Consider the following 15797-nt stretch of genomic DNA (forward strand, 5'->3'; position numbering starts at 1 on the left):
CTGTCCAGCGCCCTAGCCGAGCGGTGACTTTCGCCTCCAACTCCTGCCAGTTTGCCGGCCAGGCTTCCTCAGCGGGGCTAAGGTGGACTCCCAGATAGAGGAGGTGCATGGTGCTCCACGCAAAAGGTGTCATCTCCTCCAGCAGGGAGTCCACCCGCCACTGACCCACCAGGAGTCCGGAACATTTCTCCCAATTGATCCTCGTGGAGGACGCGGCAGAAAAGGTCTGCTGGCAGTCGCGCATCCTCCGCAAGTCAACGGGATCTGTGACCGCGAGGAGCACGTCGGCTGCGTAAGCCGAGAGGATGACCCGCATGGCCGGCTCGCGCAGAGCCAATCCCGTCAACCTCCTGCGAAGCAGGCACAGGAAGGGCTCCACGCAGATGGTATACAAATGGCCGGACATGGGGCATCCCTGACGCACTCCTCTCCCAAAGCGAAGGGGCGCCGTCAAGGACCCGTTAACCTTGATTAGACACTCTGCGGCGGCGTATAAAAGTCGGACCCAGGCCACGAAATGCGGCCAGAGTCCGAAAGCGTGCAGAGTCCCGAAAAGGTATTCGTGATCCACCCTGTCGAACACCTTCTCCTGATCGAGGGAGAGAAAGGCGACCGACTGACCAGTCCTCTGGGAAAGATGGATCAGGTCCTGGACCAGGTGGATGTTGTCCTGGATGGACCGGCCCGGGACCGTGTAGGACTGGTCGGGGTGGATCACGTGGGCCAGCACGGAGCCCAGGCGGGTAGACATAGCCCGGGCAAAGATCTTATAATCCGTGCTGAGGAGGGAGACTGGGCGCCAGTTTTTAAGCAGGCGGAGATCGCCCCTCTTTGGCAGAAGGACGATGACCGCCCTGCGCCACGAGAGGGGCGTCTCCCCGGTCGCCAGGCTTTCCCCCAGAACCCGCGCGTAATCGTCCCCCAGGACGTCCCAGAACGCCCTAAGGAACTCCACAGTCAACCCATCCAGCCGTGGGGATTTGCCCCTTGAGAGCTGGTAGAGGGCGCCAGTCAGCTCCGCCAACGTGAGCGGAGCCTCCAATCCTTCGGCGCCCTCCGGGCTGACCTGCGGCAGGTCCTCCCACAAAACTCTGTGCGCATCCTCGCTGGACGGATCCGGAGAGAACAACGCACTGTAATAAGTACGGACCAGGAGGCCCATTCCCTCTGGATCTGTGATGGAGGATCCGTCATCGGCCAGCAGCTCAACGAGCTGCTTACGGACCCCCCGCCATTTTTCCAGCGAGTAGAAGAAGGGTGAGGCGCGGTCCAAATCTTCCAGGATCTGGATCCGCGACCTCACGTACACACCTCGGGACCCTATGAGCTGCAGGTCCCTCAGCGCGCCCTTCTTCTCTTTGTACGCCTGCCACAGGGCCGGGTCCACGACGGCATGACCGAGGCGGGACTCCAAGTCGAGCACCTCCCTCTCAAGGCGCCCGATCTCGGCTTCCCGCCTCTTGGTCGACCTCTTCGCGTACTCCTGACAGAAGACGTGGATGTGAGTCTTGCCCACATCCCACCACAGCCTCAAGGAGGGGAAGCCCCCCCTGCTTCCTTCTCCAGTCGGCCCAGAATCGACAGAACGAGTCCCGAAATCGCTTGTCCTCCAGCAGCCGGTTGTTAAAGTGCCAGTACGCGGACCCCGCCCGCGTGCGGAGCGGAGTGAACTCCGCCCACACCAGGCGGTGGTCCGAGCACGGCACCAGCCGCATGGAGGCCGCCGAGACGCGGGAGACGCACGCCTGCGAAAAGTACAGGCGGTCGATTCGGGACCCTCCTCCTCCAGACCTCCACGTGGAGGCGCTGGAGTCAGGATGGAGATTCCGCCAGACGTCCAAGTTAAGGGAGCTGATCAGTCCCCTCAACTTCTCCGACGCTTGGCCGCGCTGGGGACCGGAACGATCCCCCACCTCGAGGGTGCAGTTAAAATCCCCCCCCCCCCCCCCCCGAGGATAATGCACTCGCCGCTATCGATGGAGCTCAAGAGAGTGGACACTTCTTCAAAGAAGCGCGCTTGCAACGCGCCGGGCCTGGGCGCGTACACGTTCACAAAGTGGAGCGACATGCTACCCAGGCGAACGGCGAGGTGGAGCAAGCGGCCCGGCACTAGCTCCTTGACCCCCAAGATCTCCGGCTGAAAAGTCGGGGCCAACAAGATAGCCACCCCACTAGAAATAGGGGTGAAGTGACTCATGTAGACCCCACCCTGCCACTCCAGGAGCCAGGTGTCTTCGTCTCCCGGAACGGTGTGGGTTTCCTGCAGAAAGCTCACCGCGTATCTCCCTTCCGTAAGGACTGAGAGATTGTGAAATCTGCGGTGAGACCCCCTGCTGCCGTTGATGTTGAGGCTGGCTATGGTTATCTTCATGTCAAAGGTACTTAAAACCCGTCACCAACACCTCACTGTGAGGAGGGAGCAGAAGTGCACCTGGCCTTCCACTCCCCCAGCAACCCATTGAGGAACGCATTAAAACGGCGCCTCTCAACCAGTTTCAAGCCCGCTTTCTTGAGGGCAGTACGGACAGACGGACTGGATGATCAGCCCCAGACTTGACCAACGGCCGAGGACCAGCTGAACTTTATCGCGGCACCCCCTGCAAGCCGCAAGGAAATTCCGGAGTTCCGCTGTGGGGATGAGAAGAGACTCGGTGGGAGGCACGGGGGACTCCACCACCTCACTGGCGATGGAATCAAGATCGTCCTCTGTGCCCCACACCGAGTCCCCGTCCTCTTCCGGGTCGTCACTGCCAGCAGCCGACACATCCACCACACACTGTGGGGCGGACGTCCCGGCCGCGCCAGCTGGTCCCACCTCCATCACGATCGATGGCGGAGGAGTCCTCTCTGGGTTCTACTGTGAAACTGGAGCCTGTGGGCGCTAACGGTTCAGGACCCCCCTCCACCTCCGTCCCCAGGCCAATGAGCGGTCCAGGGGAGACGGAAGTTCCCGACTCCGGAAATGCAGCCAGAGCCGAGACTGGAGGCGGAGAGAGGAGGCCATCTCCCGCTCTGCCAGCACCCACAGGTCCAGCAGATGGGGCAGCATTTTCGGTTATAACCAGGTCGGGTGTCTCCTGGTTGTGAGTAGATTCTGGCTGGGAGGGCCGACCCTTTAGGGCCTCGCCCTCCCCTCCATTCAGGGCACCCGACCCAGTGGCATAATGGGAGGCTTCTTCAGGAGCGTTCCCAAACTCCCCCACCTCAAGTAGGGCTCCACTTGCTCCCACAGGAGGGGCTGCATGTTGAGGGGCCTTCCCCTCCCCTCCATCCTGAGGAATATGGAACTCCTGCCCAGACTTTGCAGCCTTGATATTGGTGGTGGCACGGGGAACCTGGGGACCTGAACCAGGAGACAGCTCCCCTCCAACAGATGGACCCTGCACCTCAGGGCCCTGTGTTACCTCTGTGGAGGGGTGCCTTCTCTTTTCCCCGCTAGGGCGCAGAGGCTCAGAGACCTCCATGTTATCAGAGGCCTCCGCACCCTCCTTTTTTTGAGTTTCTCTGGGCCTGAGCCCAGCCCTGGGACAGGTGGATTCCCTGGGAGCGGGCCTTGGGCTGAACTCAGGCTCGGGTTGTGTCATGGTGTCCAGGGGACGAGCCTCTCTGTGTTTACTTTTTCTCTGCGCCTTCCTTCCACTCGGACGGGCACTCCCCTCCCCACTGGAGGCTGCGAAAACCACAGCCTCTGGAACCGACTGAGGATGTGTGGGGGGAGTGGGAGGAGGTGCAGTGGCACCACCCTGGGCCGCCGAGGTGGAGTTGGTGGCCAGGAGGTTGGGGCAGTTCTTCCGAACGTGCCCCACCCCCTTGCAGACGTGGCACCGCGCCCCGTCCGAGGTCCAGCAGACGCGGTAGGCCATCCCCTGGAACTCTACATCAAAATGGCCCTCCAAGACCTCCTCCCGTGCCAGCTGCATAAATAGCTGGCGGCGGAAGGAGTAGACATGTCGGAAGCTGTGCTCCCGAAGACCGAGCGGGATTGGGGTGATCCCCGACCTTATTTCCCCAAGATGGCGCAGGTGGGGGAGGAGGAGCTCATCGGGAATGAAAGGCGGGACGTTTGACAACATTAGCCGCTGCGCAGTGGCCCCCAGAGGGTCCACTGGCAGGAAAGTCCCACCCACTGTCAGCCCCGTACTTGGGGCGAGGGACACCGCCCGCTCGGTCTTCAGGAAGAACACAGCCTTCCCGTACATCTTTGAGGCTGCCACAATGGCCGAGGGGCCGACAACCTCGGCCATTGCCTTAACGCAAGCCTCAATAGTCATGGTAGGGTGGGTGTAACTCTTCACCCCATGCTTTGATGTTATGATTTTAAATGGTGACGGGGCCACAGGAGCGGCTGCCGCAGCTGCTGCAGCATAGGAGGGCCCCGCCACCGGAGAGGACTGAGAAGCCATGGGGTAGAAGAGTTACACGCACTGTGTGTTGAGAGCAAAAAAAAAAGAGCAAATACAATAATAAATCAAAAATGCAAACACTTAAAGTATTGTAGCACAGGGGAAGAGGCTGAAGGAGAGGAAGGCCAAGAGGAATCAGTCTTCTTCCAGTTGGGAGGGTGGAGCGATGTCTTCACCTGGGTCAGCTGTAAGCTGCCCAGGCACACGCCTCTTTCGATGTTGAGATAATAATAAGTCTCTTCATCTGGGCAGCTCCAACTGTCCCAGGCTCGGTAGTTGGGGTGGGGAGGAAGCTCCCTATCCAAAGGTGTTAAACACAGGGGCTCCCTATTGAACAATATAGCCCCACCCAGTGTCTTCAGGTCTCTTCTTTCCCCACCCCCAACAATCAATGAAAAAGACTTCAATATGAAACAAACTCACAGAAGAGCTTCCAGTTCTCTGCCTTCCTTCCTTTGTTGTCACTGTGGAAAAACATTTGTTTCAATCTCAGTCTCTCCCTCTTGCAGCAGTCACACAGCCTGCAGCCTACAGCCTCTGCACACAACTACAGTCAGCTGCACCTCGTTGATGCACCCAGCACCTCCAATTAGCCAGCAGCCAACCCCGTTTTTTTTTTACTCTGTATCTAACCCCGTTTTTGTTTTGATGGGGACAGTGTAGAGGGAGCTTTACTTTGTATCTAACCCTGTGCTGTACCTGTCCTGTGAGTTTTTGATGGGACAGTGTAGAGGGAGCTTTACTCTGTATCTAACCTGTGCTGTCCCTGCCCTGGAAATATTTGATGCCAACTGTGTGTGTGCCTGGAATGGGAATGTTGCAAACCCCAGAGATTACATGCTTCAATTTGATAAACATAAATTCACCAAAACATTTGAGGAACTAGTTCGTGGTACTACAGAGGGTTAAAACTCTAACTGAAGGGCAGTTTCTTTGTTCTAATACTTTGTTAACATTGTATGAAACTTTTTCTGAATTTTCTGATGGATCGACATACCTTCCGAGGAAATCATCCTTGTCTATGTCCTTATCAAAGAGCTCAAACTCCAGCTCCTGACCGGGAATGTGATTTACAATGACCTGAGATGAGAGAGGTTACCACAGGTCAGAACATTTCTTAGGAACAGAGTAGCAACTGATTAAAAAGCACCAGATAGGAATGACTAATACGGCCAGATATTTGTTTCCCAAGTGTGAAATAATCTACCACTTCTTCATACAACAGGACTGCTGAGTGAAAAAAAAGAGGACATCGGTTGCCCCGCACACAAGACTTGCCCACTCAGCCAACTTGTTACCTAGACCCATCCATCTGGCACCCACCATGGTTCTGCAAGGTAAAGGGATTTTTATTTTATTGCCCATTGGTTTCAAAGTGCATCATGTGAACACACTGACCTCATACATCTCATGCCACTTGGGATTGAGGTTTTCTTTAATTGTTCTGCTTCGGAAGCCTTGGGCTCCTGCTCGTACTTTGACGTAGGGATCAGACTTCCCTTTCACCATCCCTTTCATGAAGTTGTCCTTTGCAATTAGATTCTCAGCTTCTAACAGATGAATCCGTATCACCCCCTGAAAGAAGAGCAAAATTTAATGACTGCAACCTTTTAGCAACTTAGGACAGGAGTAGGCCATTCAGGCCCTTGAGCCTGCTCCACTATTCAATTAGATCATGACTGATCTGTACCTCAACTCCATTTTTGTACCTGTCTATTAGCTTTTAATTATTTTTGAACTTGGACTCCCAAATCTCTTTGCTCCTCCACAATTCCTACTTTGTCACCATTTAGAAAGTAGTGACCAGAAAATTGTGTTTGGCAGGCCCTATATACACACTTAAGAATCTTCGTTTCTCCCCAGTAATCATTTGTTTAAAAGTGTACTTTTTCATCACTCAGTTTCAGACAATATTATAAAATTTCACTGGATGTCAGCAAAAACAAATTATTTGAAGGAATTCTCCAAATTAGAGTTGGATTCTTCAAATTCTGAGTTTTGCTTCCTGTATAACATCAAAGGTGCATCATCTTCAAACAGCAAAGTACATTCTGTATTCCCTTGCACAAATTACATTGCTCACAGTTTTTACTTGGACATCATCTGTTCAGTCCCCCATCAATCCACTCCATCAGTCAGTCCTCTTAATCTGACCCTGCCCATCATTCCCCTTAACCTCTCCCCGTCCATCAATCCGGCCCTGCCCATCAATCCCCTTAACGCACCCCACCCATCAACCCTTCCACAACCAACAATCCGTCCCCGTCCATCAACTCACAAAGAGATGCAAGGTGAAATTAACCAAAAATTACTTGGGTGATCATCCAAAGTCAATCCTGCAAACAATCCCAATATTGATCCATGTAATCAATCTCTGAATCCAATCACCACAATTAATTCCTACATTCAATCTCCACAATTAATTCCTACATTCAATCTCCACAATTAATTCCTACATTCAATCTCCACAATCAATTCCTGCATTGAATCCCAAATTCAGTCACTGCAAACAATTTCTATAATCAATCAACACACTTCATCTCCACAGTCCAACCCTTTTTTTTTAAAAAACATTCAAGCATTTCTTGAAAACTCCCCATTGAATAGGTCACACACATCTCCAGGATCAATACCAACCCTGTTCTGTCTCTGGGACAGAAAATGGATTTATATGCAAGGCACTTCCAACCGTAGCCAAGTTACCCACACAGGGTAACAAACACACAGCCATGGTAAAATTAAGCAGGGAAACAGTGTGACACCCAATTTATTCTGCTTTATTTTAAAAACTCAAAGAACAAATGATTTTCATCCAGTATTTAAGGGGCTTCTATTTCAAATCTAACATGATGTCATAAGAAATAGCAGTAGTCCATACTGCTACCCAGTGACTGGGAAACACTGAATCTGTTCTGAACAGGGAAGCTGAATTGAGCTTCTGATCATGGCTAGAACGGAATGTGCTTTCAGTTCTAGCCTTTCAAATGAGAGTTTGAATCAATGCTTCTCTAAATGTGGCCCAACTTTGGTCTTCCAGGAATCCTCCCTCGCTACAGCTACTGGGGCACCAGCAATGGCATGTCAAATTTGATGGTCTTGACCCTAGTGTTGCCCTTTAATTCAAAATCAATGACTGACCAACCAAGCACGCTGACAAATCCTATTGCCATAGATGAAGTATTTCATCAACTATCAGCTTGATCCATATCAACTGGAATGGTTGCTACAGATATATATATGATGGGCTGAACGGCCTCCTACTGCACTGTAACAATTCTGTGATTCTGTGAATCCTTACATGCACGGAAATATAAATTGACCATGTAATTGACCAATTACCTCAGTCCCCACACTGCTGGGGGCACTGCTTTCAGTTGGTAAGGGAGCTTGGATCAGGCTCCCCACTCCCGCAGCCTCCACCAACTTAGCTGCAGTCATATTGATCTTGTCAGACTTGGTTGATCCGTGTTTTTGTTCCAGTGTGGATTTCCGAGTTCTAGGAAGCTTCTCCGGGTCAACCACATCAGAAATCACAACCTGCCAAAGAAACAAACACACAGCCATGGTAAAATTAAGCAGGGAAACAGTGTGACACCCAATTTATTCTGCTTTATTTTAAAAACTCAAAGAACAAATGATTTGCATCCAGTATTTAAGGGGCTTCTATTTCAAATCTAACATGGTGTCATAAGAAATAGCAGTAGTCCATACAGCCCTTCGAGCCTGCTCCACCATTCAGTAAGATTATGGCTAATCTTCTATATCAACTCCACTTTCTCGTCCTATCCCCATACCCCTCGACTCTGTGTCCAAAAATCTATTGATCGCCATCTTGAATATACTCAACAACTGAGCATCCACAGCTCCCTGAAGTAGTAATTGCAAAGTTTCAAAACCATCTGAAGAAATTTCTCCCAATCTCAGTCCTAAATGGCCAACTCCCTACCCTAAGACTGTGACCCCTAGTTTGAGACTCTCCAAGTTAGGGGAAACAGCCTCTCAGCATCTACCTTGTCAAGCCCTCTAAGAATTTTTACATTTCAATTCAATCACCTTTTATTCGTCTAAGGTCCAGAGAATATAGGCTGGTTCTACTCAATCTCTCTCATAGGATAGCCCTCTCATCCCAGGAATCAATCCAGTGAAATTTTGTTGCTTGCCCCCCACCCCCTGCCCCCAACTAAGGCAAATATATCCTTCCTTAGGTAAGGAGACCAAAACTGCACACAGTACTCCAGGTATGGTCTCACTAAAGCCCTACACGATTGTGCAAGACTTCCTTACTCTTGTAATCCAACTCGCTTGCAATAAAGGCTAACAAACCATTTGCCTTCCTAATTACTTGCGTGCCTGCATGTTGACTTTCTGTGATTCATGTACAAGGACACCCAAATACCTCTGATACCAACATTTGCTAGTCTCTCACCTTTTAAAAATATTGTGCTTTTCCATCCTCCCTACCAAAGTGGGTAATTTCACACTTGCCAACATTATACTTCATCTGCCACCTTCTTGCCCAGTGTTTTTGTCCACTGAAAGTGCATGCAGAGATCCTGTCTCCTCCTCATTGTATTTTCACTTCCACACATGCCACCTAGCTGGAATGTGAGACAGATGTGTAGAAGCGGCTGATGGTACAGATAGAAGGAGTACAAGAGCGACAGCATGAGAGAAAAAGGGGAGGCGATACAGAGGCCTGCATTTCATTTGGAAACATGCTCCTTCATCTGTTCACATAAAAAGTTTTTCTGTTCTGTTTTAACACTATTCAAAATTATTGAGTTAATGATTACATTAAAATAGTGCATAAAGTAATTTTGAGCAAACAAATTAAATAGTACACTGTCCAAGGAAATAAAGTTGTAATGGATATGAGAGAGAAACAGTGCAAGTGGAGAATAGACAAGGCAAATCACAGAGAAAGCAAAGAACAGTGATTAAGGTTGCTCTTTAACTCAGTGTGAAAATGTTTAAACAGATCATTGATAGAATGCTGGTGCAACCCAACATCCCATAATCTGACCATATAATGTCTTTTTTAGGCAATAAGACACTATTGGGTTTACAATAACAGCCTTTCTACTGTGGTTGTAGGATGGATATTTTCTTTGTACATTAGGTAATGTGTGATTCGATCACAGTCCAGAAAGCAATTCTAATTACTTTAAGGTTAAAAGCTACCAATATACAACAAAGATTTCACATTGAACTATTGCTGAAACAACTACAGAACAGACTGTGTAACGACCGGAAGTCCAAGGGAGAAGACAGACACAGAGGGAAAGTGAGAGATGGAAAAATAAACTGCAAACATGGAAAAAAAAAACTGAGCAATGTTGAAGTGCAGCTTCATGTCTTCCACTCCTCACGTGGTGATGTTTCCATTCTTGGCCATGCCATTAATAGGGAGCTAGTGAGCTAAAAAAAGGGAAACATTTACGTTCCAACATAAAAAGGGGTAGATTTTCACCTTTAGCACCTGGGCAGTAATTAGCAGAGTGGATCCCCCACCTTTTAAAGAACCCACCCAATTTTCATTCTATTGAAATCAGTGGGATGAGAGTCAGGTGGGTTCTGTCACAGGTGAGCACCAGATTACTGTCCAGACGGTGGAGAGGAAAATGTACCCCAATGTTCTGTCTCCTGGTTCTTCTCCTTGAATTCTGTGGTCGGGCTACCTGATTTTTCCTGGTGTCAGTCAGTTCCAGGCCACAGGAGGTCTTTTTAAAAAGATCCAAAATCCATGAACTGTTGATCTCTCACTCACCCGCATTATGATTTTCAGATAAATCTGGCTATAGCGCCCAGAATGTTCTAGTGGGAACCATTGATCAAAGCTCATATCTGGGCTCATCAGCAATTGTGACAGAGGTAGGGACAGTGACCCCAGACTTAATTGACGGTCATCATCCTTAACCTGGAGGAAAAAGTCATATGAACAGATTTAACAAACACAAACTGTGGACTTGTAAATTAACATTTATGTAATTTTTAATCCTCCCCTTCCCTTCTTATTTTATCTTTACCCAATTTTTAGTTATTGTTCCCCCTCTTGCATTATAAATTAGTAATGTTGCATTAAGAATGTTTTGGGATTATTACATCCTGTCCATTATGTAAAGTTACATAAAAATGACAACACAGAAACAGGCTGTTCGGACCCACCAGTCCATGTTGTATCCGCCCTCTTCCCATATCCCTTTATCCCCCTTTCCTTAAACCACCTATCTAACCTATTCATAAATACTGAAATCCGCTGGTTGAAGGAAACTGTTTACATAAATGGGATTTCTACAGCACCTCCGTTAAAAGTAATGGAGTGGTATGGGAGAAACTCCAAGGAAATTCCTGGCCATCGTCTCCGTTTCAATCACCAACTCCAGTAATGTATTTTACAGTCTAACAACCTTGTTTTTCCTGCTATCTGTCCTAAATCTTACATCTACTGCACACCCCCAATTTTCATCATCCCATCATTGGCAGCCATGCCTTCAGCTGCCTAGGCCCCAAGCTCTGGAATCCCCTCTCTAAACCTCTCCGACTCTTTCCTCCTTTAAGATGCTCCTTAACAAAATTTTTGGTCACCTGTCCAAATTTATTTTTATTATTCATTCATGGGATGTGTATATTGCTGGCAAGGCCATCATTTTGTTGCCCATCCCTAATTGCACTTGAGAAGGTGGTGGTGAGCCGCCTTCTAGAAGAAAACACAGTAGCTTGCTAGGCTATTTCAGAGGGCAGTTAAGAGTCAACCACATTGCCATCGGTCTGGAGTAACATGTAGGCCAGACCAGGTAAGGACAGCAGATTTTCTTCCCTAAAAGGACATTAGTGAACCAGATGGGTTTCTACGACAATCCAGTAATTTTATGGTCATTATTACTGATTAATAAATCTGGAGTTGAGAAGTAATTAATTGAATTTAAATTCCCCAGTTGCCATGATGGGCTTTGAACTCGTGTCGCTAGATAATTAGTCCAGGCCTCTCGATTACTAGTCCAATAACATAACCACATTGCTACCTTATCCAGTAAATATCTCCTTATGTGGCTCAGTGTCAATTTTTGTCTGATTACACTATGAAACACTTGGGACATTTTAATATGTTAAAAGGCACTATATAAATACAAGTTGTTGTTGCTTTTGACCAGAAAAGTGGGAAAGTGTTATATTGCCCCACAGTGATGCAGCTCACAATGAAATCCACAGAAAATGCAAACCCAAACCTTTGGGTTTGGGTTGGAGAAAGAAAAAGTTTTAGATACCATGTAAACTTTCACAAGGATACAATATATGGACAAAGCCCAGTTTATTGCTAAGTTACAGTTAACACATAAAATCGCTTTACTCATGTGTCCCTTTGGAAATGTTAAGAAAGGTACCTGTATGTCAAGGTCTTGTTGATTTGGATTCTGAACAAAGAACGTAAAGGCATCCTCCCAGACTGGGGCGTTTGTGTTATACACGGTCTGTGAGAAGAGATAATAATGTGACATCGTGGAGTGACAGAAACCTGTCAACTTGGTTTGTCAGTTTAAAAAATATAACTGTAAATAGCATTGTGAAATGTATGAGGAGATGAAATGACATTCATTTCACTCTGATAGGTATCTACATACTTTAGTAGTTTACTGAGTAAGTTTGTGAATGAACTGTAAGCCATACTGGGGAGTATCTGTTAGGAACTGTGATGTAAATGAGGGCAACAGACAATCTGAAGGAAAGCAACCACTAACATGAGGGACTAATACCATCATGGAGTTGTGAAAGGGGCTGTTGTGGTGTACAAGCTGGCAGTTCGTCCCTGCTCTATTTTACATTGCACTCTGTGAACCTTAAGTAATGAACCTGGCAGTGCTCATTCATACCCTGCTCTCAAAGGTTTTGTCCAATAGCGAGAGCTGTACCAGCGCATTCGGCTCCCTGGTCCCTTGCTTTAGCTGTGGACAAAAAGAAAAAGACGACTTAGTAAAACATCGGCTACTGGATGTAGATACAGGACCCAAGAGAGAGAAGGGAAGGACAGAGAGAGAGAGAGAGAAACAGAGACAGATGAACAGAAGGAAATATAGAGGGGATGGAAACCAGGCAAGTGGGCAATTAAAATTTCCCAGGTCACTTAGCCTCTCTAGAGCTGCCAGGAGCTGACTTGCCATGATTTTCGCCAGCTTCCGAGGATACCTGCCCAAAGCTGGCAGGGTTGTTTTTAACATTTGTATATCAGGTCTGATGATGTTCCACCAAGGTAGCAAACTCGAGCCTGTAGAGGCCCAAAAAGGTAGGTTTTACAATTTTTTTAAAAAAAACATTCCTTGCGGGACCTGAAGTAACAGGATTGCTCCATTGGGTTGGGTCTCACGAGGATGGCTTAGTCCTCCTTTTTGCAATCTTGACCCCTTCTGATCACAGGGACCCATGAAATGACTCGGTGGCCAGACCCGAGGTCACGATGGGCAATAGGTTGGCCGGCGGCATTTAATCATGGAAAGGTTACAGCAGGGTTGTCCAACCTTTTCACTTGAGGGGCCACATTACAATTTTTGTCTTACATGGGGGGGGCGGTGAGACAATTTCGCAAAGATAAAGGCATTAAAAAGCTATCTCACTATCAAAACAACAGATGTGCATTTTTGTGAAGAAGCTTTAAATGAGAAGACTGATTTATTGACTTACTTTCTCATCACTATGTTGGACACTGATTTAGTGAGATACCCGTTTTTTTTTGCTCGCGCAAGTAGTCAATGATTACCCGCACATTCGTTGTAGTCAGGAGTGATCTTGATCTCTCACTGTCTCTCTCTATTTTTCCATTTCCCTGCCTCTCTGTCATCTTCGCTCTCTGCGCACCCCACCCCCTCTGTGTCTCTGTCTGTCCCCTTCTCTGTTCCCGCCCCCCACTTTCTGTTCCCTCTTTGTTCCCCGCTCTCTCCCTCTGTCTGTTCCCCCCTTCTCTTTGTTCCCCCTCGTTTTCCCCCTCTCTTCCCCTTTGTTCCCCCCCTCTCACTTGCTCTCTCTCTCTCTCTCTGTTCCCCCCACCCATCCCGTTGCCCTCTTTCTTTCTCTCTCTCTGACAGTTGCACTGAGTGGCAGCGCTCAGCATAGCAGCTTTGTGGTTGGTCAGTTTGTTCAAAAACATCGCGCTGTCAGTTTCAAAGTAGACAGCTGCTGAAGTAGGAACACACTTTCCAACTTCGGACAGATTCGGCGTTTTCCGAAAAAGCCCGCCGGAAAACCCCAAATCTGTCTGAAGTTGGGAAGCATGTTCCTGCTTCACCAGCTATCAGCTGTGAAACTGACAGCGCAATGTTTTTAAAAAGGCCAGTCTGCAAGAAGCCAATGGGAAATTTCACATCTCCAGTCACGGACCCCTGGCGGGGATGAGCAACAACCTGGGTACAGATTACATCCATGGGCCGGATGGAAACCTTTGGCGGGCCGGATCCTGGCCTGCAGGTCATTATGTTGGACAACCCTGGGTTACAGCATAAATGGAGACCATTAGGTTCATTGTATCCATGCCACCTCTCTACAAGAGCAACTCAACTAGTTCCACGCCCCTGCCTTTCCCCCGTATCCCCGCAAATTTTCTCTCTTCAGATGCTTATCCAATTCACTTTTGAAAGACACAATTGAATCTGCCTCTACCAGACTCTTAGGTAGTACATTCCAGATCCTAACCACTGGCTACATAAAAAAGTTTTTCCTTGTGCCACCTTGGCCTCTGGTTCTCAACCCTTATGGCAATAGAGTTATAATGGCACAGAAGGTGACCATTTGGCCAGAGTCCATGCTGGCTCTCTACAGAGCAATCCAGTCAGTCCCATTCCCCCGCTCTATGCCCGTAGCCCTGTAAGTTTATTTCCCTCAAGTGCCCATCCAATTTCCTTTTGAAATCATTCATTATCTCCGCTACCACCACCCTCGTCGGCAGTGTTTGAGGTCATTACCACTCACTGCGTAAAAAAATGTTCACATCTTCCCTGCATCTCTTGCCCAAAATCTTAAATCTGTGTCCCCTGGTCCTTGTACCTAATGGGAATAGCTTTTTTTTTTGTCTACCCTATCCAAACCTGTCATAATCTTGTACACCTCTATCTCCCCTCAATCTCCTTTGCTTTAAGGAGAACAACCCCAGCTTCTCCAACCTAACCTTGCAGCTAAAATCCCTCAATCCTGGAACCATTCTGGTAAATCTCTGTACCCTCTCACATCCTTCCTGAAGTGTGGTGACCAGAACAGGACGCAGTACTCTATTTTTGGCTGAACCAGAGCTTTATAAAGCTTTGCCTAACCGCCCTGCATTTGTACTCAATACCTCTATTTACGAAGCCCAAGTTCCCGTGTTTTGTTAACTACTCTCTCAATATGTCTTCCCATCTTTAAAGATGTATGCACACAAACCCCCAGGTCCCTCTGTCCCTGCACACTCTTTAGAACTGTACTATTTAGTCTATATTGCCCCTCCCTAGCTCTTTTGCCAAAATGCATCACTTCACATTGCTCTGTATTAAATTCCATCTGCCACTTGCCTGCCCATTCTGCTAGCCTGTGTCCTGTTGCAGTCGATTGGTATCATCCTCACTGTCTGCCACAGCTCCAATTTTACTCTGTATTCCAATATCCAGGTCATTTATGTACATCCAAAAAAAAACTAGCACTGAGCCTTGGGGAACACCACGGTCTACCATCCTCCAGTGTAAAAAACAACCATTTACCCTGACTCGCTGTTTTCTGTCCTTAAGCCAATTGTTATATCCAAGCTGACACTGACTCTCCTATTCCACAAACCTCAATTTTGATAACCAGCCTTTTATGTGGTACTTTGTCCAAGGCTTTCTTAAAATCCATATTGTTGTTATGAAAGTGCTTCTTTTTTAAAATATTTTTGAGGACTTGTGTTTGAAAATTGTAGAAATGGATTCCTTTGGAGGGCTAATGTGATTCCATAGATGCTGGACTTTGTTTTTTTTCTGAGGGTCACTGGAAGGACTTTGTTTAAAAACACTTACTGGAAGTCACATGTCTTCAGCTAAGTAAACAGCAGGTGTCTTCTGACTATGGGAAATGTTTACAGGGAAGTGACATGTCAAGATTTATGGTGGTCAAGAGTTGGTTTCATTTTGAATACTGTTTTCAGTCAGTTGGGGGCCAACCGGCTAAGAGAGAAGACATCAGTTATCTTTTCTCCACCTGAGAAACCCTGCGAATCCAGTGTGACAGCTGAAACCCGATACCGCATTTCTCCTGGAAAGCCTGCCAGATTAATCCTTGACACCGCCTGAAAAGAACTGCTCCAGGAAGATCCCAGTGACAGCCATCTACACGTATTTGGCACGCCAGAATAAAGGGACAACTGATATCATTCCATAGCTTCTCCTTTTCCTTCAAGGATTA

General features: G+C 47.9%; 1 protein-coding gene across 4 annotated transcripts in view; it reads right to left on the bottom strand.

Annotated features, from left to right (window-relative positions):
- The window catches only part of esyt1a (extended synaptotagmin-like protein 1a), a 155199-nt gene that overhangs the window by 25390 nt on the left and 114012 nt on the right, over positions 1–15797 (bottom strand). For all 4 annotated transcript variants that reach the window (XR_010971233.1, XM_068024551.1, XM_068024550.1 and 1 more), the window contains 6 exons: positions 12272–12343; positions 11786–11872; positions 10171–10320; positions 7743–7940; positions 5802–5978; positions 5401–5483 (listed from right to left, as the gene is read on the bottom strand). Coding sequence is in view for 3 of the 4 variants with exons in the window: in XM_068024551.1 (XP_067880652.1) it covers positions 5401–5483; positions 5802–5978; positions 7743–7940; positions 10171–10320; positions 11786–11872; positions 12272–12343 (767 nt within the window). In the remaining variant the exon portion in view is untranslated. The remainder of the gene's footprint in view (positions 1–5400; positions 5484–5801; positions 5979–7742; positions 7941–10170; positions 10321–11785; positions 11873–12271; positions 12344–15797) is intronic.

This window comes from Heterodontus francisci, chromosome X (genome assembly GCF_036365525.1).
Source record: "Heterodontus francisci isolate sHetFra1 chromosome X, sHetFra1.hap1, whole genome shotgun sequence".
Classification (NCBI taxonomy): Eukaryota; Metazoa; Chordata; class Chondrichthyes; order Heterodontiformes; family Heterodontidae; genus Heterodontus; species Heterodontus francisci.